This window comes from Synchiropus splendidus, chromosome 2 (genome assembly GCF_027744825.2).
Source record: "Synchiropus splendidus isolate RoL2022-P1 chromosome 2, RoL_Sspl_1.0, whole genome shotgun sequence".
NCBI lineage: Eukaryota > Metazoa > Chordata > Actinopteri > Syngnathiformes > Callionymidae > Synchiropus > Synchiropus splendidus.
The window spans coordinates 18,872,452-18,900,152 of record NC_071335.1 but is presented as its reverse complement, the minus strand read 5'-3'; the positions used below and the strand labels follow the sequence as shown (position 1 = coordinate 18,900,152).

The 27,701-nt window shown below is 42.3% G+C and overlaps 1 protein-coding gene across 2 annotated transcripts; it reads left to right on the top strand.

Moving 5' to 3' along the window:
- Window positions 1–5,004: 5,004 nt before the first annotated feature.
- Window positions 5,005–27,436, top strand: LOC128754383 (neuronal acetylcholine receptor subunit alpha-3-like). Of its 2 annotated transcripts, none has more exons than XM_053856961.1 (8): window positions 5,005–5,227; window positions 15,424–15,563; window positions 16,928–16,972; window positions 18,721–18,830; window positions 19,230–19,437; window positions 21,563–22,174; window positions 23,396–23,659; window positions 25,599–27,436. In XM_053856961.1, exons 1-8 carry the CDS (start codon window positions 5,164–5,166, stop codon window positions 25,722–25,724), a joined length of 1,569 nt encoding a protein of 522 aa, XP_053712936.1. In that variant the 5' UTR covers window positions 5,005–5,163; the 3' UTR covers window positions 25,725–27,436. The 2 variants fall into 2 exon arrangements, with proteins under 2 accessions (XP_053712936.1, XP_053712935.1); XM_053856960.1 differs by having other exon boundaries at window positions 23,393–23,659.
- Window positions 27,437–27,701: the final 265 nt, after the last annotated feature.

The following is a 27,701-nucleotide window of genomic DNA, read 5'->3' as shown; positions in this document are numbered from 1 at the left end:
CTCTGAAGATAAGAGATGAAGCTTGATGATGATGATGATGGTCCATCACCCAAAAGAACATCCACTGTGAACTAAATGGTGACAGATGTGGAGACCAACTCGGACAACACAACAGCAGGATTTTATCATGTGCCCCACATTTGTCCATCTGCCAAGGGGAAGGTAATACCAGGTGAAACCTCCCCCCCCAGCTCTCTGCAGCGTCTGAAGACGGAGTACTTTCATGTTACTGCATGAATGAACACATTAATCGTCTGTGATAAAATTTAACTGACCCAGATCCTTTATCTCAGCAAAAGTGAGCCACGAGACCTTTTGCTGAGTCAGCAAAAGCACAGCAAGCCTCTTCGGTGTCGGACAGCTATCGACAAAACACATATTTACGGCGGTCGTCCGCTGTGTGTGTGAGGCGTCTGCGTCCGCTGTGTGTGTGTGTGTGTGTGTGTGTGTGCGGCAGCAGTCGCTCAATAGAAGGTTGATGGGAGGATGAAGGCTGACAGATGTGTTGTTGTGCTTCTCTGGGTCAAACAATCGAACAAGGTAGTTCAGCTGTCGGAGATGCGTACGCCAACGCTGCAGTGACCTGAGGTGTCACGCATTTCTTCAGTGATAACTACATCTCAAAACGGAAATCTCTGCTGATTTTTTTTTTCCTTTTCTGACTCTTTTTTTCTATCATCAATACTGACTTCTGGATGTCACCTACTTTTTTCTGGAGTTAGCTTGTGTGAGAGCAATTGTTTATTAGCGCCAAGCTACTGAGCATTTTCAAACTTTGTTTTTCTTCCACAAATCAAGTCATTTTAAAATTTTCGGTTCAGAAAACCCATCACTAGCTTAACAGCTCTCACGAGGAGCAATTGTTGACTTATTATTTTATCATATTAACAAACGCAAAGCCTCTGGTCTCCAGCCTCTGTACACCTCTCTCTAACAGTAAAGCCCCTCCTCTCTCCAGCCGCTCTGCTCAATAAAAGATACGCTGTGGAAGCATTAAGGAGTGAGATGCTCTTAGCCGCCACTTACCACGTAGCAACATTGCCATTTGAGAATTCCTCTCCACCGCTGCTCGCCGGACAGTTTATAGCTTCCTATCATCAACAATAAGAGCCAAAGTGATTCCATGCGCGTTGGATTAAATCCACGGAGCAGCACACCTGCCGTCACTTTAGATTTATAAATCTAATTCTGATCCCTCTATCTGCCCTGCTGCCAGTTAGTGAAAATAAATCACTGTCTTTAAAAAGGCTGGATAAAAGTGTTGAGTTTAAGAAAGACGAAATAAATAAGTAAGTATTTTGATGAGGTTTCATGAAACAGTGCACTTGCTTTCAGCAGCCACTAGATGGCACTGTCTTCTCTTAATCTTTGAATTTGAACTGCAATTCACTGAGATCGCTACACTGCTTCATGACGCTTCATGAAGCTTCATCACTCCATTATTGCATCACAATGGGTGTCATTTATCACACCAAAGACAGATCTAATGTTTACACTGAATGTTAAAAACCGTAACACTAGATCAGAACATGCCATGGCACACCTCATCATGTATCATCCATAATAATATATGGAGGCAGCCCTTCATGTCACATGACCTTGGTGTCATGTGACATGCCGGGAGCTCCATCAGTTCTGGTCATGACTTTATTTGTATGGATTGTTGCAGGTTGGCCCCCAACGTTGAAGGTACGCAGCACCGAGTTTCACCTTTCCAAAACATCACAGCCTGTAAAATACGCTGAGTCTGTGGTTTCTTTGCCCGGAGGGGGGGGGGGAAATAGCCTCATCGTCCGCTAAGATTAATTGAAGCGCCGACATATAGGCTAAAAAGGAAGCGAACCACATGACATTCAGCATCCCAAGAGGGGCAGCAAAGCAGCATGTATTTCAGGATGTTTATTTTTACTCTGTTGCTGTCAAACTGAAGTTTGACTTTGCTGCGGGAGGTCTCGTAAACACGCTGGTTTTTCGAGGAAATGTGAGGTCAGATCTGCATTCAATGGAGGACGGAGCACGTTTTATTCGGTGGTAGGTCAGCACAGTTCATGAGGAGAAGTTTGGAAGGAAAGATGGTTTGGACACAGGAAGAGGAGACACACCAGGTGTCCAGAAGATGATGAAGACAACCAATGATATCAGTGGCTGTGGAGAATGAGGTGTTGCTAAGGAGTCAGGGTCAGCTGACTAAAAAATGCAAAAAGCATTTGCGCCCCCATTAGTCACCTTCACTTCCTGTGAATGGTTGCAGCATTGATTGTATGGTTTCCAGCAAGTCGGGGAAGCTGTTCCTGCGCGTGTCCTGAATATTCCACCCCGATGCTGCAGTGAGACAATCAGAAAACGCATTTAAAAAGTCCGGGGTGGACTTGAAAAGAAAAGCACTTCACTTGGGGTCAGGAATGTGGTGCAGATATGTGGTGGTGAATAATTCAGGGTGGCCTAAGAGTTGTTGCGAGGGAGATATTTTTATGTGTCTTCCACCCAAGGTAGCGTGGAATGAGTGCAGGGAAGCATATGTGAGGTGGCGGCGGTGAGCCGGAGAGGATCCGAAAAACTGTTGACGAAATCGGGAAAATGATAGTTAAAATTTCTTTGTGTGAATAGAGGAATGGAAAGGAAACGCGAGTCGCATTGTGTCACTTTTGCAAAGGCATGAATTAAACATCGCAGAGGGCAGGATGGCGGTTACGGTGCTTCACACTAAGACGTCCTGGCAGAAACATCGATTCCCACCTTAGTCCTCCCTCTGAATGCTCCTCGCTGGTAAGCCCAGCAGAGCCGAGCGTGCGGGGACGCCACGCGGCGAGCTCAGGCGGTGACAGCGGCAACAGCGGAAAGACATTATCTCTGCTGTTCTCATTCTGTTTCCCTTCATCTGGCCTGTTTGCGTGGCGCTCGTCAGACGGGATTAGATCTGATCAACCCCCTGAAAAAAAAAGAGAGACCAGAGGAATGTTGTGATAATGTCGCTCTTGTGGAAATTTGAGGAAGGTGATTAGTGTGACACCAGGCATGAAGAAATGATGAAGATGGGAGCGTGTGTGTGTGTGTGTGTGTGTGTGTGTGTCAGCAGCCAGGCAAATTAAAACTATAAATAATCCGACTCATAACAGTATCAAATTTAATTCACCGCACAAGTATCACATTTTTTGATATACAACAACATATGAACCAAAATAAATACATAAAATAAAAACACAAAATAAAACATACCATTATATATACATATGAAATGTAATGTAATGATTTATTATATATATATATATATATATATATATATATATATATATATATATATATATATATATATATATATATATATATATATATATATATGTGTTGTATGGTTCGGAAACAGTGGCACTGAGGAAAAGACGGGAGGCAGAGCTGGAGGTAGCAGAGATGAAGATGCTGAGCTTCTCTCTGTGAGAGAGCAGGATGGATAAGGATCAGGAAGCAGTAGATCAGAGGGACAGCACATGTGGTGGCGTTTAGGAGACAAAGTCAGAGAGGCTAGATGGAGATGGGTTGGACATGTACAGAGGAGAGAGAGCCAGTACATTGGTAGGAAGATGTTGAGGTTGGAACTGCCAGGCAGAAGGTGGAGAGGAAGGCCAGAGAGGAGATTGATGGAGGTGGTGAAGGAGGACATGAAGTTTGAGAGAAGAGGAAGCAGAGGACGGATGGAGGAGGATGATCCGCTGTGGAGACCCCTGAGGGGAGAAGTCGAAAGGAAAATATAAAATATATAATGTAAAAATATCTATATTTGTGAAACCAAATTTCCCTTGGCTATACGCAAAGAGAATATGAAGGAGAAAACAAAACACAGAGTGTGATTAAGCGCTTCCATATTTGCTCTGCATGTCACCTAACACACTGTAGGAGGCGGTGAACGTCATAGTGGAACATCCCCAGGTTGTGTCTGGTTCATTCCGCAGCTCAGCAAAGCAAATCTGCCACAATTACACTGATGATGTGGAACTGAGCGTGAAAAATGAGGTGCTAAAATTAAACTTCATAAGGAGTGATAGCAGTGAGTTTGTAAACATCCACCTGGGGAGGCCAGCACGCTAGAAGACTCGGCTCAGCTCGTTTGAAACTTCTCTCAATCAGGATGTCTTCGGATTAAAGCCTTTTTGACAGCCACACCGAAATCCAGCCGCTTCTTGTGGCGAGGTGGAGCTGAGCACTTCAGCACCTCAGACAGCTCCCGGTTGGTTTGCAGCTGCCTCGCGTCAGGATTGACGTCATTCAATACGTTCGTGTTCGGACACGTAGACAAGGTTTGGATTGTTTAAGAAGTCCTCATCCTTTGTTGAATATTTTAGGTGTTGCTTTCAGTGAATGTGCAACAGTACGTGCAGTCCATTGAATGCCCAGGTGAATAAAAATAAAAATAAAAATAAAAATAAAAATAAAAATAAAAATAAAAATAAAAATAAAAATAAAAATAAAAATAAAAATAAAAATAAAAATAAAAATAAAAGACACCCGAAAACCAAGTCAGATGATACAAAGAAAATGAGAAAACTTGAAAACAAAGGGAAGAAAATGGAGCATGGTTTTGAGCATCATGGTTTGAGGATGAAGCTTCGTGAAGCACTGTCCTGATTTTCAGAGCCCACTAGATGGAAGTCCTCCCTCTGGGACGCTTGATCTCACTCATTTTAATCGTCATAAATGTTCCTACATTAGTTCTTGGCTATGAGTCAGGTCTTCACCTGTCAAACAAAACTGAGGTCTATAATGAAACTTGGTCGACGCTATCAGCAAAAAAAATTGAATCAATGAGGGAAATAAATACATATTTGTTTATGCAGTACTGTAGAAAACACTTCAGCTTCAATGAATGTAAAGTTATAAAGCGTTTATGTGATGGTGCATCCACACTTTACAGACACAGCTCCACGATGATTTGTGCGGTTTTTCCTCCGTCACTCAGAGGTCCAGATGGAAGAAAGTGTCTGGGTGGGTTGGCTTTCCTCCCCCGCCAGTGGGTGTGGGTAGACGCTCCTGCTGAGAGCGCTCGCCTCACAGGGGAGGGACGGAGTCAAGTTGGGATCAGATCAACAAGGCGGAATCTGGAGACAGACAAGACGTGCGCAGACCGTTATTCACTCCGACGCCACCTCGACCGCTGTCGGACGCGCGACGGAGATGCTGCCGCCGACGGACACATGGACGCTGCTGTTGCTGACGCTCGTTGGTTTCACCGTCCGAGGTGAGCAAAAGTCATTCAGGCTGGACTCAAGCGGAAGGAAACTGTTTTGAGACGGCGAGTAGTGTGTGTGTCCGTCCCCCGCGTAGTTGCGTGCGTAAAAGCGCAAACGCGCTGCAAACATCCCAACTTAAAGTACTTTGCACTGGGCAAGTTCACCGTCTAATAATGACATTTCCCCACCAAGACGTGGTTAACTTCTCGCATTCCAACCAAGACCTGGGAGGGAAAGTGAAGGCAACTATCCAGGAGGTGTTAACTGGGGCAACTACATGCGTGAGAAACGCAAATGCTGCTTTGAGGCTGGAGCCTTATTCCTCTGCAGCTCGATGAGAATGTGTTGTTTCTGTTGACAGCTGCGTGGTTTTGCTGCGGAGATAACGTTGTGTATAGTGTTGGGATTTCTGCGGGGAGTTAATACCCTTGAATCAAGGGAACTTGAATAGAATTTGACTCACTCAAGACTTTTTTTGGGGCTCGTAGCTTTGGGTGAAAAACTCATTATCTCATTGTTTGTTTAATCTGGAAATCTGCCTCCTTTTATGACGGAATAAACTGCGCTTCGCCCCAGGTGTTTCACTCAGGTAAAAATAAACTCCCGACAGGAATAGACGGAAAATACGTCTCGTATATATGGAGCGACGCAGAGGCGCAGAGTTTGATTGTGAAATGAGTCTAGTTTATTATAAAAAAAATATATATCCGCTTATATTTTTCCATCACTCATATTTTACTGGTGATGATGCCGACTTTTCAAATATTAAGAACAGTTAATCTGTTTATTTTTTCCAAGCATATTTTGTAGTAACTTTATATTCCGTTAGAGGGCGCTCTTTGTTTATTATCTTGAACATCCTCGTTGATCTAGTAATTCAAAGCCACCTAGCATATCTTTACGTTCATATATTTACGCACTTTTTCTACAATATTAAATAATAAAAATAATAATCCTCAAACTCATCAACTCTGCTACTTTTGTTTGAAACATTCTGACACGGTATGAGCATCTTGAATTTGGTCGTCGCCATGCCCCTCCCCTTCACCCCGCCGTAGAAACATGCCAATTGTTGGCCAGCACAATGCTTAGCTTTTTTACCGAATACAAAAAGTAAAAATCTGCAACACCATGGCGTCAGCGCGTCTCACGATTACACTGCGAAAATGTAATGTAGATATTGTTTCACAATTCATTGAAGCAAAATACATGGTGGTGTTCTAAGGTGTACAAGCTTTACTGCGTAACCTATGTTGCACCGACCAAGAATTTGAACACACTCGGGGAAAGGTCACCTGGTCGATTCGGGCTAAAGCAAATCAAAACAAATGGCAAAAAAGGTCACTTTTTGGCATTTAAAGTAAATAAAAAGCAGTTTAAACGAAAGATCAAGTACTTGGTAAAATGTATTAAAAGGGGGGGGGGGGTGGAGGGGGGCAACTGGTGGATTTGCGATAATCGAATGCACAGCAGGAGTTAATCAGTGACCGCTGCAGCAGCGTCTGACCCGGAGCCACGCGCAGGAACGGATGCGGCGACTGTAATTACGCCGTGGCATTTCAAAGCCGTAACGTAAACATTTGGCTGGGGGGGCGTGAATCACGGCTATCAGATTGATGCCAGGCTGCTGATAGACTCTTTTAGGATTTATCAGTCGGAACACATGCTGCGTGTGTGGCGTCTGGAGCGGCTTTGTTTGCCACTGGCTCTGATAGACGCTTGATCAAAGACCTTGTGTATTGAAGTGGCAAAGGCGGCTCATGCAGTTCTGATGGTTTTTCTCCACGCATTGTATGTCACACAACTTTTCTCTCCGTCAGACTGGCAAATAAAAAAACAAGAAAAAAAAAAACTATTGTTACTGATGCTCGTGAAGGTTTCACGACACAGTATTGAAGGGTGGTTTCATGAAACAGTGTCCTGACGTTCATGGGCCACCAGATGGCACTGTCTGCTGTAAAATGTTTGAACTTGCAGCAACGAATTCAATAGAACCTCACATCATTTCTAAAGAGCACCTTCTAGTGAACACTGTTTCATCAGCCCAGGAACACTCTTCAACCACTACTGTTTGCTTAACCATCAAGAGTATTTGTATATTACGTATCTTCAGTCATTTGAAGAATACTTTGTCCAACTTAACTGCAAATCCGGTTCTTGGTGAGGCTTCTCAGAATGCTACCACCTACTGTCCCGTTTAAGTCATTGCAATCAACAACATGTAAAATGCTAAAAAAAAGTAACAAATTATACAGATAAAATACATGTTGGGCAATAATATTGGTTCATAAAAGAGTACAACGTGGATGTAAATGAGTTGCTTGGCAGAGGTCCTTGCTTTTAATTTATTTAATAAATGTTTTTGTCTCATCTGTGCGACAGCACCAATGAATTCACACCCAGTTGATAGCTGATCCGTACGTCATCTCGTACGCCTCTCATCTTGACAGAATGAAAGTAGCGCAGCTATGTGGAATGGAATATTTGCTGGAAACCTAAGGGGCTGCCCACAAAAGCCAGCTTCTGTGTCCATATACCTCCAGTGGTTTGGTTTTTGGACAACTTCAGTGTATGCACAGAATATATTTGTTCAGTGAATGATTCAATACAGATGTGTGTTTTAGCACATGAGTTTATAACGTATCACCTCATCTGCACTGTGTACACGCAACAGGCAAAACATACAATATTTGCATTAACTTGCGAGAGTGTGCAAACAATGCGAGCTCTTGATGGATAGCGTGAAGTGAGCATGTGCTGATGTATGGTTTCTGCGTGTAGGTCATCCCTTGATGTGGCCGCTCATCATTGAAACTGACTTTGAATGTAGCGGAACGCATGAGTGATGATCCCGGAATTGAACTGCACACCGCATGTGTGTGTGGACTCTGGGCTTGGACTCTAGTTACACAGCACAGGAGGGCACCGTGGAGGAGCGTTGACTGAGGAGAATGTCTCACGCGTTGTCATCTTGTTTTGCATCTTATTTCCTTCATGCACTTTCAGACGACTCGTGGATCCCAGCACGTCACTGAAAAATCCAAGGACAAATGACAGAGAAAACCCGCACCATTTAGACCTTCGAGTGGTCTGGAATAATGACTTTTTAAATATTTAGTCGAACCCTGCTCTCACAGCGGAGGCCTTGGGGATACTCGGACATGTGCTGTGTTCTGTGAATGTCATAAACCATTTTACATGTTCCAGAATAAAAGTCTATCGGAGTGACGCACACAAATTTGAAGCTGGAGACTCACCGTGGCGCACCTGTCTCATGCATTCCTGCACAGCCAGCTAACTCCCTCCTCTGACTCCCTGTCGTCTTAGTTCCCTTCTTTCCAATCCCAGTGTTAAGCCACATGCTTCCACTTGCTCCAGCTTCCCTCCTACACCTATAGAAAACGAAGGGATGTTACAACCACAATCTAAACTATTTGTTAATGTACCGACATGGAGCAAAGCACACGATGGAATGTAACAAACAGGCTTGCAAGTGCATTTTAACATGCCTTACTAAAGAGACAGAGTCTTATGGCTTTCTTGTGGCAACATTCAGCTCAGAGTTTTACTGAGTTGTTGCTTATTCATGGCTACATTTTAGTCTCCAGCTCCAACAGTCTCCACAAAGCGAGTAAAAAGAGGCATCTAAAAAAGGTTCCTGGAAATCATCGAGCAACACCTCACAGAGTGGAGAAACAGCAGCTTTACTTTGAGTCTCACCCAGGCGACCAAGCTGGTCCTCTCAAAGACAAGTACCTTGTTGCAGTTGTCACTTCCCTCTGTGTAGATGAGTTTAGAAATCTACATTGCAGGTAAATGTCTCTGCATGTAGATGGACAACAGATTCTTTATCACAGCAAACATTTGGCTTATATATCTGTTGTCACTATAGAACAGGACATCCAAGTACTAAAACCTCCTCTCTTGAAGCAGGGGCTTATTCCTAGGAACGTCATGAACTGGTTGCGGCTCCTCCATGTTGAGGTGGAGAGATTATATCCGTAAGGACAAGGAGAGCCATGTATCCTCTGCCCCCACAACCTTGTGCGTATAGTTGTGAGGTTTTTGTATCATATATGCTTTCATGTAATTTAGGTAGGTAAATATATTTTTTAACTCTTATTCTTGGGATACAATTGTCTCACCGTGGCTCAAGTTCCCATCTTCTCTGTTTCCTTTCAATCTCAGGAGATGTTTCATCTTAAAAGGCTTCATGAAACAGTGTCCTTATTTTCAGTGCCCACTAGATGCCGCTCTGTGCTCTAAAATTCTGGACTTTGAACAACCATTTTAATGAAACCTGAGGTATTTTTAAAAGAAAGTGTGCCACCTACTGAGCGATGCAAATGAGGAAACTGTTTCATGAAGCATCATATATATATATATATTTTTTTTTTTTATCCCATACGACCTCACCGTTGCAATGTATGAGTACAGCGCTCCCTTTCATTCAAATACAATTTGCATTTGTTCATTTGCGTTTGCTTTTCCAACATCCACACCATTTCTACATGATGTAAGCTTTGTTACTCTAGTGTTGATACGAGGCTTTTTCTCCATTTTTTTCATTTTATATTCCTGAAGACCTCTAGCGGTACATGGCTTGGGGGGAAATATTTTCTTCTACTTTTGTTGAAAACGGTGTCACGTGACTGAAATAAATAAATGTAAAATTTAAATAAAAAAAAAAAAAAAAAATTCTAATCCACTGTGACAACACCTGTCACGTGGATCCACTTGCATGTACTTTGAGGCGGTCTGTGATTCCAACATCAGCCAAAGAGAATTATCTGTCCTGAAATAAGTTGTTTGTTTCTCGTAATTCAACAGCCTGTGCTTGAAACCAAGGCGTGTGTGAAGCTCATTCGTAGCCTAGCTTTACATCCTTCAGGTTGAAAGTGGTTATCCTTCTCTTGCTATTGCGCTCCATCTTCCTCCCTCCCCGATTTGAAAGCATCCGAGCACTCAGGGAGCACCAAGGCTAAAAAGGCTCTCACGTAGTTTCCTCTCAGACGCTCCATAAAATGCCCTCCTTTTCTCCATCACTCACCGATTTGGCCTTCTGGCTCCTCCTCATCCTTCTCTCTCCATCGTGCTCCTGACAACCATCTCTGGTTTTCACGTTTGCCCTGACCTCCATCTCACGTCCTGAGTGCATCAAATATCTCTCGGGATCGGTGTTTTAGAGGTAACTCACTTTCTGAGTGAGTTTCGTCGGATTCGGCATGCAAACATGAATAATTGAATTCTGTGTGATTTAGTACATTCAGGTCTCGTGCCTCTGACCTAGAATGAACTTCAAACACCATTGCTCGTGCAAAATCATGAAGAGGGCAATGTTTTGTCATTTACTTTAATAGAAACTGCTGCGAAAAAAAATGTTTTGTGCTGTTATTGTCACATCATGAAGTTAAGTTTAGAATTCATCACCTTTTTTATTTTATTTGTCGCTAAAATCTTGTGTAAGTTTGTGTTTTTGGTGCCTTGATAAGATTGTGTGGAGTCTAGAAAACTAGTACTGGACTATATCGCGATATATTGCTATGCTGTTTTAAGGAAATAACAATCACAAAAGAGGTATGAACATTACGTTTCTCTGAGCTTGTCGGTTTATTATGTTCATGGACTGTTTTACTATAGTTTAGTGTGGTACATCACACAAACAGCATGGCCCTGGTCTTTTTCTACTCCTGCAGGTCATGGTCTTATCTCTTCAGACTCTTAGCTTTGTCAATGTTGACGTTGACTTGAGTGGTTGTGTATGAGTAGTAATGTATAGTGAGGTTTCATGAAACAGTGTCTTGATTTTCAGAGGCCACCAGATGGCACTGTGTGCTGTAAAATGTTTGGACTTGAACAAATTCAATGAGACCTCATGATATTTCTAAACCAACATAGTTGAGATAAAGGTAGTGAGGTAATGTGAGGGGTCCGGTGGAGGTCTGCGCTCTCTGAGCACTTTTCTACATCAAGCCTCTGCATTTTTGGATGAAGGATTTTTGGGTCATAATTCAGTTAATCGTGTGGTTTTTGTTAACAAATAAGCTTGTTTGAAGGCTTGCAGAAAAAAAAACATGTCAAGCTCTTCTTTTGTTTGTAGCATGTGTTGATCCGAGCAGCAGCTTGAAACTGTCATGCATTTTATTGTGTGGGTGGAGGGGAATTCTGTCATCATTGGATCTTTTATTAGTGCCAGTGAGAAACACATCCATGTGTGTGCGAGAGGAGCCCCGGATGAGGGGGCGCTATGCTTTCCTTATACAACGTTTACGACCGAATAATTACACATAATTCTGTTAAATCGCTTTCTTTTTTTATTTTTTTTGGATGAACTTATCACTGTGTTGTTAAATGGCTCTGTTGCTAGTTGACATCTGGCACATGCTGGAGTGCCACTGCAGGCAACATTGATTCCTGAAGTATTTTGGTTTGAAATATTTTTCAAGATAATGGTCATGAAGCATCATCAGGCATCTTTTTTTCTGGCTGAAACAGATGGCTCCATGTGAATCATTCAAATTAAATAACACGTGAAGCGCCAGCTGTAGGCCTTTGGAGAAAAAAAACAAAAAAAAAATCTTCATTTTTAAAAACTGGAGGTGAAGAAGAGAGTGCAGACAGGGTGGAACTGGTGGAGAGGAGCGAGCAGGGTGCGAGTCAGTTGAAGTCAGAGAAGTGACTCTTAACCATACAGCCAGGGCCTGTTGTCGGGCCACAAGCACCTTGTACAGCAGACCTGGGCAAAGTGCAGCCTAGGGGCCAAATGTGACCCTTTGACTGTACTTATGTGGCCCCGGTGGAGTCAGAGTAAAACTATGAAACTGACATTGTTTTTCTCTCTGACATTTTTGTCTTGTGAATTGTTTTTCATTTGTTATGATGCAACTGAAACACTACTTTCTTGTTTGATTAATTCTCTTTATTGTTCGCCTTTTCCGTCCCTTAAAGTAGATTGAGAATCTTTAAATGGAATATGGTTTAAATAAAATAAAACACATCAAACCGACACGTTCTGTGCATTTTTAAAGCATCATTTCATAATCTCACATGCTGTCATCACTTGGTTTTTATTTTCAGTTTTCTCTTACCCTCCGTTCGGCCCCGCTCCGTGACGGCCCCTCTCAACAACCTATAACCTGGCCCCTCGGGAAATTTAAATGCCCACTTCTGTTCCAGAGGGCCGCTAAAAGTGTTTCTTGTTTTACGAATTGACTTGACACCTGCAAATCTGTGATAGTTAGCAACTATGGAGAAGTTCTTGAAAAGAAAAAGATGATAAGGAAAGTGATGCCAGACCCCCAACAGTAAAAACTGTTCATGAAAGCAGCTGGCGATACTTTCAATTACACTTTACTTACATCTTCTATGGAGTTCAAATAAAATATATTATTTTTATTTTGTGATATTTTGACATTTTTTATGATAAATATATATTATTCAGAATTTTATTCTGTTTTTCTAATTCTCTCAACAGTTCGCTATTCTTTTTTTCTTTCGTAAATGTGATGAATGACTTACAATATCTTTTTTTTTACATGTAAGTAGATTAAATACGGTCATTGATCACAAATAAAATCAAGAGTAATGAAACAGTACTGTTACTTGAATGGGACCCGGTCATCTGTTCTGGGAAAGGTGGGCCCCGAGATCAAAAAGGTTAAGACCCCTGCAACTCCGACAAGAAGCACAGTGGTCGACAAGAAGATTTAGATGGTTCTTTTGAAGTCAACTCTGTAAAAATATAATTTTTGCATAATCTAAAACTCGACGCTATCGAATGCACTTCTGCAGATCAAACCATTGATCCAGATATTAATAGAGAGTGTTGCACAGCAGTGAGTGGGGGCCTCTGCGTGGCGCCTATAAAGACTCAAAGAAGGAGGAGGAGTAGGTGATTATATCTTCATCGACACTGCTAACTGCCATGACTCAGCTGCCGTGGGGCAGCAAACTGTGTGGGGAACTTTCTTTGATTCGCTTCCCTTTGAAAAGAAATGACACAACAGTCTGTATCTGCCTAAAAATTGTCGAGCGTGGATTCACGCTTTGTTGTTTAGAGGGCAACTTTTATTTTTAAAAAATCCCAAAGACCTTCTTGACATAAGTCATTTGCTGGCAGAGGAAAGCAGCGGAGTCATGGCCTCTCTATATTTAGCAGTGCTGTGTCCCGCCAACAAGAGCCTTAAGTTGTTATTGAAATGTAAATTCCTCAGTGCAGTCAGTTACCTCTGCCTCTCTCTCATCTGACGTCGCCCTCGCCTGCCATTATTATTCCCAAACTTCAAAGCCAGACATCTGTCATAAAATAGACTCACTGTCAAATTCCCGTCATGTTTGTTTATGGCTTATGAAACACAGCCGTCATTTTAATTTGATCGGATGTTTGTTCATCGCCTTGAAAAAATCTTTTCGCTTTTTAAAAGCATTTTACTTAAAAATGGATTTTTAATCTTCGTTGGCTGTTGGAGTCTGTTTGTCTTCAGATAATCCGCAAACATTGAAGACAATAATTCCCGTAATTTCCAGACTAGCTGCTACTGTTTTTCTCCTGCTCTGAACCCTGCGGCTTATATAACAATGCAGCTAATGTATGGATTTTTACAGGCTAAGAAGCGTCATGCAGCCAACATATTGAGCCTTGTTTTCGCCTGCATGTCCACAGCTCCGCCCCTAGAGCCGATCTCCTGGAGGACCAGAGACGAGAAGCAGCAGCTGAGACCTGCTGTGGTGTCGGAACTTCAGACATGTGGGCGTAAAAACAACGCATTTTAACCACTTTAATGTGATGTGAGGAGTTCAAGATTCAAGCTCAGAAAATTGCTTCGTTCGTGAGTTTGTTTCATGAGTCAGTGTCCATGCTGGACCCCGTTTTCAAAACTAGTTAAGAAGTGATCCTTGTGAATTTTTAAGCACCACTGACTTTTCTACAGTGCAGATAGCACCACTGCACCCACGGCTTTTTGACCGGTGTGGCTTATGTATGAACAAGATCTATTTTCATACGCATTCAACGCATAATAAAAAAAGGGAATACGCTGAACTCCCACCAAACCAGTGCAGGCGCGGGCCTTCAGCGTTGCTAGCTCACTATAACCTGACAACAATTGTCACATTATGGGAACAGAACAACCTGAAAAAGGCTGAATTAACTTTCAGTTATTCAAGTATTCAATTCCATATTTCAATGCAGTTGCTGTTGTCTTCCCGTTGTGGAGTGGGAGACCGTGTGGGAATATTAAACTGGTGGGAAATCGGAATGAATGTCACGGTGTCGCCTGCTGCAGGTTGATTTAGACTCCGGAGCTAATGGAAAACATCTTACGGTAGAGTGAAGTAACCAGAAATAGATATTCTCAGAGAATGAGCGCTGCAGAGTGTCAAAGGTCAGCGCGGCGCAGATGTCTTCGGAATATCATGATGAGTGTGCACCCTGAGAGAGGAGGAATGGGAATGTCAGTGGACGGTTCAGTGATCCCATTTGAACCAGCCCAATGACTTAAAGATAATTTTATCAGTCTGGTTTCACTTGCTGCTTGGTTTTTCTAAATGTGGAACAAATCTGTATATGTTTTGCTGTTTCATTATATAAGAATTTTATAACAAAAATGTGAAAAAAAAAGAACCGAGAGCAAAACCTGTGTATGTTTTGTGCTTTCATTTTTTTGTTTCATAACAATATAAAAACACAAATAATTTATTTATTTATTTATTTTTTAAATTAATAAATAAATAAAAAAACAGAGAAACAAAAAAAAATTGAACAATTGAATTGAAAAGACTGGAAACAATAAAAATAAAAATGCATTTTCTTTTGTTTTGTATGCTTTAATCTTTCCATCTTCGGATTTGGCAAAAAAAACGAAGAAGGGAGAAGAGGAGTGGCCACACTTGAGCCACACTCATAATAGAGGGAAAACACAAGAGATGGGTAGATGAGGCATCATGAAACAGTATTGCAGGGTGTGTGTTTGGTTTAGAAATGATGTGAGGTTAGTTCTTCAGGTCCAAACATTTTACTGTACACAGTGCCATCTGGTGGCCTCTGACAATCAGGACACTGTTTCATGAAACCTCATCTACCCAGCGCCAGAAAACGAAAAAAGATGAAAGAATGATAAATACAATTACATGACATATATTCTGTTCACGTTTGTCGCATAGACCATTTTGGTTTTAACACACATCTCTTCCTGTCGTGCCTCAGATTGCTTCTCCTCCAAGGCAGAGGACCGACTGTTCAGGAAGCTGTTCAGACGATACAATCAGTTCATCCGACCGGTGGAGAACGTCTCTGATCCCGTCAGCGTGGAGTTCGAGCTTTCCATCTCGCAGCTGGTCAAAGTTGTAAGTTTGTGACACACATTTATGCCTTTGCCTCTCATTGCTTAAACATTTTGCCGTCCCATGTAAAAGGCAGTGAACAAAGCAAGAATATACTTAGAAGAAAACTGAGGCAGTATACTTCATGTTTATTTTTCATATACTTATATATACTTACACGAAAGTATAAGATTAACTTCAAATGTACTACTGTTTTCCTAGGTATCATAGTATATTATTGAGGCGAGCCAGAAGCAAACTGTGCAATGGATCATGGGAGTGGGTGAATAGTTGTAGAAAAGTCACGTAGACACCGATATTGTTTTGTTAGTATTTCAGAGTTATTGAGTAGTACTTTCATTGAATTACTTAGTTATAGTTTGCCACTGTGAGTGTGACCATCTGCCATCAATGCTGGTAGATGTTTCATTACACAGTATTGAAGGGTAGATGAGGTTTCATGAAACTGTGTACTGGTTCTCAGAGGCCACCAGATGGCACTGTCTGCTGTAAACAGTGCTGTAACAATTCAATCAATGAAACCTTCCATCATTTCTAAACCAAAAGCGCCATCTAGTGGCCTCTGAAAATCAGGACACTGTTTCATCAACCCTGCAATACTGTTTCATGATACCTCATCTAGCCATCACGACCATCAATCATAGTTGATATGTAAAGTGGTGTGGGCTACATGAACAAGAATGAAGTAGTGCGATAATCCTAGCCAACTATAGACACCTCTGCGGTGAACGTGTACTCATTTGGATGAGGTGGATGTTTTTTTATTTTTTTATTAACATGATGTTAATAAAATTTGAAGTATATATCAAACACACATACTTCTTGTACACTTGCTGAATACTTGAGATTGTACTTTACTGGACATAAAATATTCCAGTTTAGTCATAAGAAGTATAAAATTAGTATACTTTGTAGTAAACTACTACTCTTGTCTGGAGTATACTTGCAATACTTTATCAATTGAGTATACTTGATAAAAGGCACTTTAAGTATACTATTTTTCTTGCTGAGAGGATAGATGAGTGAAGAGAAAACTTCCATCTCTAAACAAATGGAACGCTGGTCACAACTCAGATTTTGGACTCATGTATGTGGCCTTCGCAGTGAGGACAGTATTACTTGTTGTAGGTCACAAAAATGACTCAGAAACTCCTGCTGTGGTGTCAGTATGGGATGGAAGTCCTCAGATTAAGCACTAATGGGTCTTGTTTCATTTCTGACCTGATTATGGAACAAAAAAAATATCCTGACTAATCCTTCACTGTGCACACAGCTGGATGACTATTTTGTTTAAAGATACTACATAAAATCTCACAAATACTGCTGTCATTGTGGCTCTAGTGAACGTTCCTTGATCTTCTCTGCAGGATGAGGTGAATCAAATCATGGAGACCAATCTGTGGCTCAGACATGTAAGTACATGTTGTGTGTGGGAACAAACCCAAAGAAATGTCACCACTGGGCCTTGGAAAGGAAGGAAGGACATGTACAATTTGGGCTAGTGTTTGAGAGTTAAAACCCTAATAAAGAAGAATACACAAGCTGCCTGCGGATCATGTGGGTGTGTGTTGTCACCTCTCCATATCTGTGTTCAAGAATCACAGAAATCTAACACTAAAAATGCAAATAAAATCCCAGCGATCTGCGAATGCGAATCAATACTGGCATTATGAGCAGTCACGCGCTCCTGACACTGCTCTCCAGCCTTCACCTAACCTCTCTGACCTCATTCCTCAAATGAACAGCCTTCTCTCCTCGCTCCGGTTTTCATTCTTAGATTGTGCTCCATTGATCCAGGAAGCTACGTGATGTTGACTGGTCACTCTACCATATTGTTTTGAATGGACTTAAATGCAGCTGTGACATTTAAATAGACCTTCTAAGGTTTGCACTGGTTCAGCGGCTCAACATGGTCTCGCAAATGAGGCGCCGTGTCAACAGTGCTGTCACTGATGGACGTGGAAAAGCTGGCAGATCGAGGAGGGGTTCTTCAGTGCTTCACACAAATATAAATGTCCGACCCAAGTATCTCTTAAAATAAAGGTTTATTTGGAGGGTTTCATTAAAAAGACATTTCCACTCTCCATCTGAGTAAAGCCATACATTACAGCTCGTCCCATTTAGAATCTCATCCCTGCATATTGTGGATTCCCCGTGGTGATAAATGAGCGAAGCTAGTGTAGCATGAAGTGGTGAATTAAAGCGCTCTCGGGTCATAACTGGGTATTAATCTGCCTCGCTAATGAATGAGTTCCTCTTGAATGGCATGCAAATAGCCAAGAGTAATGGATTCCATGGGCACTGAAATTTTACCCGCAGGTTTGTTGACGGAATAATCCGTCCTCAGAGCCTCATCACTCACAGATGTCGAAGAAAATCGCTTTATTTGTTCGCTGAAATATGTCACTACCTCGACGAACAGCAGATGAAAACAGAGATTCATTCATCTTGTCTGTTTATCGAAGTTAAAAGAGCATTTATTCATGACTATAGGATTAGCTGTGATCAACAAACAGCTTTGTGAAGCGTTTTCTTTATTTCTAGTGTTGAGTGTTTGAGTGTTTTGAATTTTTTTTTGTAAACTCAAACCACTTTTCAGTTGAATGCCATTTAACTAATCTAAGTTTATTGTGGGGATTTTAAAGATGACTTCCTATATGAACAGTTGTTGTCAAAGTAACCTTTTCCGGCTTATAAGCCCAAGGAAAAGAAAAAAAAATACTTTGAAAAAACATACTGTTTACACCTGAACAAACACAGTTCACCGGTGACATGTTGCCATTTTAACTTGGCAGTAGTTGTAACTGGTTTTGAAACATCAAGGGTTCTTGTTGTGGCGGGACTCAGTGGTGGGTTCCGAGTTTTATTCCAACTCTTTTATCAACACAGGAGATTGTTCCTATAATACCCTTTCTTAGGACAGGCAAACAAAATCCTCGACTCTCATGTGAGGTCATGAGCTTTGGTATTTGTGTATTCCAAGCCCACTGACATCAGCGTGTGTGTGAATAATGGGGTGGTGCAGGGTAAAGCAGGTCAAGTGCTGTACAAGGAGTCAGTAAACACAAGGGTTTCCGCTGAAGCGAGTCAGTTTGAAGGCAGTGATACACAAGAGCTGAGGTTTTGCAACAGCTGATACAGTTCATTTCAATCATCCCAGATATGGAACGACTACAAGCTGCAGTGGAAGCCGGTGGAGTTCGACGGGATAGAGTTCATCCGAGTTCCATCCAACAAGATCTGGAGACCCGACATTGTTCTCTACAACAAGTGAGCGGAAGACCATCAGTTGCAGTTCTGATTTCTGACCTTTTTTTTTGTCTATGTTGTAAACCAGTTGCTGTTTGCAGCCGGAAGGCGGTCAATGGAGATTGAGATCAGCACAGAACAGGAAGTGGCGAGGCAAAACTAAGCAAAGCATATGAAGCTAAAATCAGGGGGAATTCCAACCCGGTGTTTTGGGTCATGTAGCTTAATCTCTTGTAAAGAAGGATGGACCCATTTCCTCTACGTTTGATACATACTTTTACATTGATGAAGTGTGAGTTTAGCGCTCATTCAAACCTCAGTACTAACAAGTTCTATTGTCTTGTTTTCCTTCGTGTTCATCGTTCACCGTTTCTCTGTGTCAAACTCCCTTGACTCTCCCCACACACACCATGCTTCCAGTGCCGTCGGCGACTTCCTGGTGGAGGACAAAACCAAAGCGCTGCTCAAATTCGACGGCACCATCACGTGGGTGCCCCCGGCCATTTTCAAATCTTCCTGCCCCATGGACATCACCTACTTCCCCTTCGACTATCAGAACTGCTCCATGAAGTTCGGCTCCTGGACTTATGACAAAGCGAAGATTGACCTGGTGCTCATCGGGTCCAAGGTCAGTGTCTATGACCGAGCTGAAGTATACTTACGTGATCCGTAAACAGATGAGCTCCTGCATGCGTGGTGGACCAATTGTTGCTGCTGTCATTTAAGTGGCGCGTCATTGTGAAAAAGCGTTCCACTCCTTCTGTTGCTCTGCAGGAAGCTGTGGCTGGTGGCTTTATTGGGTTGTTTGAAGCTTGACTCATATATCTTTCCCTTTTTGGAACCTTAGAGCAACTGTGAGTCAGTTGAAATTTACCTTAAAATAAGGGAGCGCGTGCAGAGAAGGGGTTTCTGGTTGTTTCAGGAGAGCCGTTCATTTCAAAAGACCTGGCTGGGATGACATTTTGACTGCAAACGCTCCTGCTACCTCCTTGAAAAAAAGAAATCTCCCCCAATTTTTTTTATGTTCATTCATCTGTAAAATAGATGATGACCTTTTCACAAACAATCTATGTCCTTTTGGAGACAGTGACATGCGCATATTCAAGACGTCAGACCCAAATCTGAATTTACCAGCCATGATTCAGCATTGGCAGTGTTGACCTCTGCGTAGGATAAGGGGTTGTCTGGAAGGGGTCTATTTTGTTGTAAAAGTTCCCGCTATCCGGTAGTATTTTTCCATTTTTAAACACCATCCTTTTTTTCGTCGGTAACATTTCTGTTCTGGCTTTATCCTGGGTACTGACAGCAGCAATGAATGCAAACATTCTACGTATATATATATATATATATATATATATATATATATTTTTTTTTTAAAATTTTATTATTATTATTATTTTTTTTTTTTTCCCCAAAAAAGCGATCTGAAGCTAGTTGTATATTTTATGTTGACTGAACTAATACTGACGTAACGATGAATCACATTTCTATGCGGGGTCGAATGCACTATGCAACTATTTTTTATTAAATTGGTATATTTGTATTAATTTTTTTTCAATTGTTCTATGGGAAATTAAAGAAGTAAAGACAAAGATGGAGGATAATGGTCAGACGAGGGTCGCGTGGGAATGTTCCAATGTTAGCTATGTGAGTTCAATGCCTCACATGGACTTGCATGTGACATCACATATTCACTTCGTGAAGCCTGTAGCAGGTTCTCACACCAATGATTTACATGAGTCATGTAAATCGTGTTGATCGTGGATCTGATGACGGAAGTCTTAGGACCGCGACTCACATTGGCATTGAACATGCGGGGGGGAGTCAAAGTCTTTGAACAATATTTTGACATTTTCCCGGAATAGCTGTTACTTTTTTGGCTTATTCCCTGTGTAAAATGATCATCTCAATAGCAACTTGACTGAAATCGCAGCCAGTTTGGCGGCTTATTTGGTGAAGAGCCGCATAAGAGTCTGACGTAGAGCTACATTTTAAACACTCAGAAGTCTGAAAAGTTAGAAGTGCCAGAGAGGGCACTTAGCAAAGCTGCGTTGCCAAATCTTTCGTAAATAAATCAGAATATTGTGGTGCGCAAGGGTCGACAAACTCTGGAAATCCAGATTCTTGATTTCCCGTGGCACTTTCACCACAAAGACGGGCCTCACTTTAAAGCCACACATTAATATTAACACACGGCGGGACACCTCCCAGTCACAAGCCATGAAGAAAAAATGTGAACTTTCACACTCGTAAGGAGCTTAAAATATAATACCACGGCCATGATCTAGCCTGGCTTAAAAGTAAAAAAGTGTCACTTTAAATAAATACTCTCCGAGCCTGTAATCCTTCGCTTCACTGCTGCCAGCTCAGCATTGTCAAGGAAGCCTGCAGTATCGAAACATAGCCGCCAAAATAAAGCCATTTACTCATTTGTCGTAGCTTAAGTCGTGGAACCTATGTTTTATGTCCTTTAGTTTCACAAATATCTGCATGTTCATTAACCTTTGCCTCAGGAATACTTACCAAAGGCCAAAGTAGTCATTTAGAAATAGATTCATGAGGTAATTATTTATATTCATGCGTTTTTTTTTTTTTTCTTAGACAGCTTTTTGTTTTATGAATTTTCGCCCCTATTTTTTCTTGGCCCCTACCGTATATCCTGACCGTGTTGTGGTGCCAAACAAAGCAAATCCATCTATATGCTGATTTCAGATTTTGCACTCAAACTGAGCTCTTGATGTTTCCATCACCAGGTGAACCTCAAGGATTTCTGGGAAAGTGGCGAGTGGGAAATCATCGACGCTCCGGGCTACAAGCATGATATCAAATACAACTGCTGCGAGGAAATCTACACAGACATCACTTACTCTTTCTACATCCGGCGCCTGCCACTCTTCTACACCATCAACCTCATCATCCCCTGCCTCCTCATCTCTTTCCTCACGGTGCTGGTTTTCTATCTCCCGTCCGACTGTGGAGAGAAGGTCACGCTCTGTATCTCCGTCCTGCTCTCCCTCACTGTGTTCCTGCTGGTTATCACTGAGACCATCCCCTCTACGTCTCTGGTCATCCCTCTGATCGGAGAATACCTGCTCTTCACCATGATCTTCGTCACGCTCAGCATTGTCATCACAGTGTTTGTGCTCAACGTGCATTACCGCACGCCCATGACCCACACCATGCCGTGCTGGGTACGCACAGTGTTTCTCAAAGTGCTGCCGAGGTTCATGTTGATGCGGAGACCGATTGATGCCGACGGCAAAGCTGGGGGGTTGGACAGCAGTGGGGAGGCAGGCGGAGCTGGAGGGGGAGGAGGAGGCGGAGGAGGGAAAGGAGGGAAGAAGAGGAAGAACAGTTTGATGCAGGTAAGCCTTCGACGCCAAGAGCTACACAACCACACCGCAACTTCAAGACCTTCCAATGAGCAGAACCCAACAATTACGGCGTTGAAAAAAAATTGTGTGGAGTCACATTACTGCCATGATTCAGACCTATCAAAACAAACTTGGAGTGAAGTGTCCAAAGTGTTTTGGATGATTCATGTCCGAAGCAAGAAACATGAAACAAATCGAGATGTAATTCTAATTCTTCATCCTTTTAAGGGTCAATAGGTGGCACTTTCTCTTCCTAGCTTGGATTCTGTGAGAAATGATTTTCAAGACAAAAAATAAGATTTAAGATTTGTATGTATTTGTCTCAGCGTTACCTGCAGCAAAACAAATCACCTGAAATATAGAAATATATTCATGCAATAGTCTTATTTTCAGCAGTTTTATTTTTTTAAAACCTGAAATCAGGGTATTTGAGTCCATCGGTGAAGTGTGGATTTCCGAGATAGGTTCTTCACTCGACTGTCAGAGCTTTGACAAAATTGTGATTGGCGTGTGTGAGCACTTCAAAATGTTTCAAACCCATCACTGACAGTTTTTTTATCAGTCGCCCAGCCTTGCTGTCAAGGCAACTTCACTGCCAAAACGATTTTGCTTCCTAAGTTATTGTAGCTGTCTTAAACTTGTGTCCTCAATTTTTACTTGTCTGACACAAAAATCTGTCATTTCAAAGCACGACAGCATCTATGCAACGTTAAATTCCGCTCATCGGAAAACACTTGGAGAAGGGTGTGGAACGACTAGATCAATTCATCCTCTCAACTAAAACAAGCAGCAGGAGGAAGATACGCGGAGTGAAAATAGATGAGATGAAAGGAGTTGAAGAAGAGAGTGTGCAAAGGGTGGAATGTGATAGACTTTTGCACTACATGGATTTTAGATTGATACACATGACAAGGCTGCACTGAAGAACTTTAAAGTAGATTACACTGTCTGTCCTAAAATAGACAGGACCCACGATCCTCTGACTGGAATATATATATATATATATATATATATATATATATATATATATATATATATATATATATATATATATATATAGTAACCTGAATCTATCATGGCGCCATCGGATAACAAACCTGTCAAGGAAAGTGTGCTCCTGTTTAGGTGTTGCACTAATACGTGACAAGAGCGGATATGTCTTGTGCGGCAGCTGCCCCGTCTGATATGTCATTCCGGTTGTGCTTTCAGCAGGTAGCTGCAGGATCTCTCAATTCCCTGGAATTTGGAGACAGCAAGCTGTCGTCCATGGAGCGCTGCTCTGGGAAGAAGTGCTCCTTTCACCATTCCAGAGAAACGATCGAGACAACAGACACGGGAAACATGACACGACAGATGAGTCTGCAGAGCATCAACTCGGTCGTGGCCTTTTCGGTGCTGTCGCCTGAAGTCAAGCAGGCTGTCGAGAGTGTCAAGTACATCGCTGAGAACATGAGGAGCCGCAACAAGGCCAAAGAGGTGCCTATGATCATTGTTTGGGAAACAAAACATGGCAGGCTTGTTAAGCATAAAATTATATGGACATTGTTTTTACATTGTTGTAGACTTCAGACTATCGATAAACCAGATTGTTTAAGCTAAGCTTCAGATTAGCTGGCAGGTCAGCTGCTAGTAGTCATCTGCTTCTTGAATTTCCACAGCTCACTGACCAACACATTCTTGCTCAAATAGCAAGTATTTTAAAGTGGACTTTTGTCCCCATTGCCTTCCACGTAGCAAAGACAACACATTGTCGCTTATAATATTGCGACTATTGTGGGACTATTTTAAAGTGGACTGGTGCATTCCTGAGCGTTGCCAAAGTGATGTTGTTGCATTAGGCGTTCAGTTCCGCGGCATATCCTGACACGTGGGCAGCACATCACCTAAAACCAAGTCAGGTCGGGGTTTGGGTTAAGTCATGGTGTGGTGCTCCTTTCGTTCTGCTGGCTATGGTGCACAGAGCATAGCCACATCAGGTGCCATATCTACCAAGTAATATCGAAGCAGAGAGCCTATGATCGTCTCTCCCTGCATGTCCTATATCCAACCCTTCTTTTGGGAATGTCACACAGTGCAACAACATTTGAGTCCATGTTCATACCTTTGCCTCAACATCCAATGTAGATGCCTCACTCCGGCGTCAAAATTCCACTTGAAAATAGCCAGCACTCATGTGATGGGCCACTGAAGCCTTGTGAAAAAGTTATCCTGAGTTTAAGATCCCATAAGAAATCTCCTGATGAAGCTTCATGAAACGTCCTCATTTTCAAAGCTCGACAGGTGGCTCTTTCAATTTAAAATGATGTGAAGTTGCATTAAAATCATTGTTCTAAGCCAAAGATTTAAAAGTAGTGAGTGCCATCTACTGAGCTCTGACAGTGAGGACACTGTTCTATGAAGCCTCACAAGCCTATCAACATCTGGCTTTGATGAACTTCAATGAAACCTCATGTTGGTCTTGTGTGACAAAGAGGTGAAGAAGCGGGTGCAGGCAGGATGGAGTAGTTGGAGAAAAGTGTCAGGTGTGATGTGTGACAAAAGGGTGTCGGCAAGGATGAAAGGGAAGGTGTACAAAAGGGTGGTGAGGCCAGCAATGTTGTGTGGTTTGGAAACAGTGGCACTGAGGAAAAGGCAGGAGGCAGAGCTGGAGGTAGCAGATGTGGCCAGGTGTTTAGGAGACCAAGTCAGAGAGGCTAGATGGAGATGGTTTGGACCTGTACAGAGGAGAGAGAGCCAGTACATTGGTAGGAAGGAGCTGCGCACAGTATTGGCCCACACACTCCCAAGAAAACAACCTGTGAACAATAGACAGGGTAGAATTTGTTCTATTTCCTTCAAACTTCAAAACCTCCCACACATTCTTTGGGTTCATCAGAGTGAAACCGGGAACAAATGGCTAAAGGACATTTTATGGTAATAATTTATGGTGTGCAAAACCTCTAGGTGTTTCACATTGGAATTCGCCAACTTCAGACAGCAGTCTGTGAGAGTCACAAGTTCACTCGACCTTCACGTTGACGGTAGAGCGTGATGGAGTTTGCAAACTCGAAATAACCCACTAGCTTCTTAGGCACAGCATACATGCTTGTTGCATTACGCATTTATGAAGGAAAGAAAAACACTTCCGGCTCTTGGGAAGGAAATCATGCTGCAGGAGTTAACAGTAGTGTCAGTTACCTCAACTGTAATTCTGGCTGTGAGCTGCTCTCCCTCTTCTCGCCCTCGCTTCTCCACACAGTGGGTGATCGCTCTCTACGGAGCCTTTGTTATGAAAACAGAGGTTGGAATCAGCCGTCACTGTGATCATTTCTCAACCGCAAACATTCTGTTTGGTCTTCAACCAAACTTTCAGTTTGCTGCTTCTGTAACATGGGTGTATTTTTCACCAGTTTTAGTCTCTTTTTTTTTGTCACAGGTGGAGGACGACTGGAAGTACGTCGCCATGGTGATTGACAGAATCTTCCTCTGGGTGTTTGTGACTGTGTGCGTCCTGGGGACAGTGGGCCTCTTCCTCCAGCCTCTGTTTGGCTTTGTCTCGTAACCTTCCGGCATCGAAGTGTCACTGCGCCTCCGCTGTCTGCACAAGTGACCAATCAGAGGAGACAGAAGCACATTCTGCAGTTTTGGCTTTTTCTTCTTCACAGAGCACCAAGTTGCGGTGAAAAAAAAAACGTCAGTTTGGGTGACACTCCCGAAGGGTTGCGGCCATAGAAGTCTGTTGTATCGGGCTGACATTTGAAGTAACAGATCCAAAGACACAACAGTTACGAGCTTAATGTTCATGTTGCTATTGGCCAGTCACACTTTTCAGGCCGAACTGTCACATCACCCCCAACTGTGTAATATTAACTTGCTCACATGATACTGTATGACACACACAGGCTCAAGGGTGTGAAATTCAATCAATATTTCCAACTCAAACGGTGGCATTCCTTGGTAGGAAAAATCCAATATCAGCAAATATTCAGTCAATGTCAAGGCTTTGGCATCTGCTTCTTTGCTTCTCTATTGTTCTCCGTTTTGTTCCACAGTTTCAAAGAATCCTGGTGGAAACCCTACACAAACAATGTCCACCACCGACGCCTGGTCTTGAAGCACAAACATCCGTCCACGTTCCCTTCACCTGCACCTTCACCAATGCGTCTTGTTTTTGGCATACTTTAAATTACTTCTGGATTTCATTTCAACTGTACGTAATTATAATGTAGCTCTTGCCTACCACATAAAATGGCTTTTTAGGTTTTGAGTTGTGAAATTGTACCTGACTTCTGGCCAGTCTGGTTCATTGAAAACAGAACTGAAGATCGTGGCTAAACTGAAGAGATATATAGATTTACACCCCCAATACCTTCCTTCACAAGTGATCGAAACAAAATGGCGTCGAACAGCCGAGTCAGAAACAGTGTGATCAGAATTTAGGTCAAGCGATATGTTCCAAAACCTGCTTATCTGCTCCCAGGACCCCTGACTCAACCACACTTGAGCGATCCAAGGGCGCAGCTCGGACTTCTAATGCAACACGACATGAAATCAAACGCTCGTATGCAGGAAGCATTCTGGCATGCTGAGATCACACGATACCGAGTACCCGCTCTGTGAGTTGGTCCTCGGTTAAATATAGACAAATTTCAGCACCTTCCCATCAAAAGCAGCTCTGCCCACCTCAGGGCATTCTGGGACGAGAAAATGAAGCCTTGGCTTCTTAAAAGTGAATTTATTTCAGAGCTGAAGAAGTGTACCGGGGGAATATATGTTGATAATATTGCTTTAAACAACGCTGTCTGCCACATGATGGACAAACCTTGTGCTAACACTAACCAGGAACACACAGGAAAACAAGCGGGGATGAAAGAAGTTAAGTAAACAGTGTTTGCTTAAAAGCGCTTGTGCAAATTAACTGCAAATATTTTTTCAGCTTTCGTGTATTTAGTGGATGTTTCGTGTTGAATGGCCATGAATTAAAATCATTGGTTTGAACCAACAGCTAAATAATGAACGATAGGAGGAGTGTGTGTTCACAGGACATGGAAGCTACATGTGAGGCTGTCTGTTAATACCAACTACAAGCAGAACTGCTGAGCTCAGCAATTTTAGATTCTTTTCCCAAAAGAAAGGCCACGTTGTCACATGACACTGCACAGCCCAGAGCCATAAGGAAACATTATTGACAAAAATAATTGCTGTAAAAATACAAAAACGCTCTGCTTTCCATTTGTTTCCTGCTTTGTGTTCGGAGTACTTGTTCATTTCCTGGTTAAAATGTAATATAAAAGTACTTTTTCTAAGAATCCAAATGTCTTCTTTTGTGTAATTTTTTGGGGGAGTCTGGCTATATTCCTTCTCAGTTTAAAATGAAGACAGAGAGAGAGAACTGCGGGGCCTTAGTTCATTGTCACAGTTTCCTCTGGCTTAGATGTGAACCAATGAAGAAGCCTGTTAGAGCATGTCTGACATCGAAATGAGCTGCAATAACATTATCATTCCACAGTCGCCAGCTTGGTTGTGTACTTTGTTTTGC

Bases quoted from the DNA above. Each gene is read 5' to 3' on its own strand.
- LOC128754383 (XM_053856960.1), top strand. From the start codon at position 5,164: ATGCTGCCGCCGACGGACACATGGACGCTGCTGTTGCTGACGCTCGTT. The intron at 16,973-18,720 runs GTAAGTACATGT...CAATCATCCCAG, and splicing joins CCAATCTGTGGCTCAGACAT to ATATGGAACGACTACAAGCT. The intron at 18,831-19,229 runs GTGAGCGGAAGA...CCATGCTTCCAG, and splicing joins GACATTGTTCTCTACAACAA to TGCCGTCGGCGACTTCCTGG.